Source organism: Mandrillus leucophaeus, unplaced genomic scaffold (genome assembly GCF_000951045.1).
Source record: "Mandrillus leucophaeus isolate KB7577 unplaced genomic scaffold, Mleu.le_1.0 Scaffold399, whole genome shotgun sequence".
Classification (NCBI taxonomy): Eukaryota; Metazoa; Chordata; class Mammalia; order Primates; family Cercopithecidae; genus Mandrillus; species Mandrillus leucophaeus.
In genome coordinates this window covers 229,548-230,521 of record NW_012104242.1, presented here as the reverse complement: position 1 = coordinate 230,521, position 974 = coordinate 229,548, and the positions used below count along the sequence as shown (strand labels likewise).

Here is a 974-nt window from a genome sequence, read left to right as displayed (position 1 = left end):
TTGTTACTTCTCGCTCTTTCGACTTGGAAAGAGTGAACCACAGTAAAGTCTGTTTGGGATATTTTGAGGATCCCTGAGCAGGACTCACCCTCTCCTTCATGCGGGAGACAATGAACCTCAGGTACGTGCCCATCTCCTGTTTGTTTGTATTCTTCTTCTTAATGCTCTATTGAAAATAAAAGAATAAAAAATGGTACAAAATCTGATAATTCATGTCTATATTCATGTAAAAGACATATATGAAACAGTATGCAAAGAGTTTATTAAAAGATGCACTTTTTCTAACATATTTGACAAAGAGAAATCTTGGATATTTGCAAAGAAAAACAGCATCTAATGGAACAAGGTGAGAATTTAAAAACATTATGTTGTACCTGATATAATATCCTTAGAGGAGTATATATTTTTTCTTTTCTTGGTATTTTAAAACTTAATTTTTAGATTACAAATAATAGACATAAGGGAGAATCGCTTATTTTACAAACAATATCAATGGCTAAAGTCCTTTGAGGGAACATCTTAAATTAGCAATAATGAATGGTGAATTGCAATATAACAGTATTCTTTGTTTAAAAGGTGATTTTGAAAATCTGTGTCACTCACTGTGTACAGCACAGCTGCACACTAACATCTCCATTTCTTAGCATCATGGATCTACTCAGGAATAACTCCAATTCTTAGTCTAGCCTGCAAGCTAGTTAGGTTCCTCAATTTATTGCACCAAAAAAGTCTACTTTCACATGAAGAAAAAATAGGATTCTACGCATGTTATTTCTAAACAGCTAGGAAATGAGGACAAGTGTGCCTACTTCCTTAGTCAAAGTCTCTGATGTTACAACAGCCTAAAGGAAGCAAAGGCAAAACACCAGGCACGCAAATGTGTGATCGGTTCACACTGCAGAGGAAATGGGAAATGTGATCGGTTCACACTGCAGAGGAAATGGGAAATGGGATCGGTTCACACTGCAGAGGAA

At 35.6% G+C, this 974-nt stretch overlaps 1 protein-coding gene across 8 annotated transcripts in view; it reads right to left on the bottom strand.

The window, feature by feature from the left end:
• ZMYND11 (zinc finger, MYND-type containing 11) overlaps window positions 1–974 on the bottom strand; it is a 134,153-nt gene that overhangs the window by 25,376 nt on the left and 107,803 nt on the right. For all 8 annotated transcript variants that reach the window (XM_011991544.1, XM_011991543.1, XM_011991546.1 and 5 more), the window contains one exon: window positions 89–166. In XM_011991544.1, coding sequence (XP_011846934.1) covers window positions 89–166 — 78 coding nt within the window. The remainder of the gene's footprint in view (window positions 1–88; window positions 167–974) is intronic.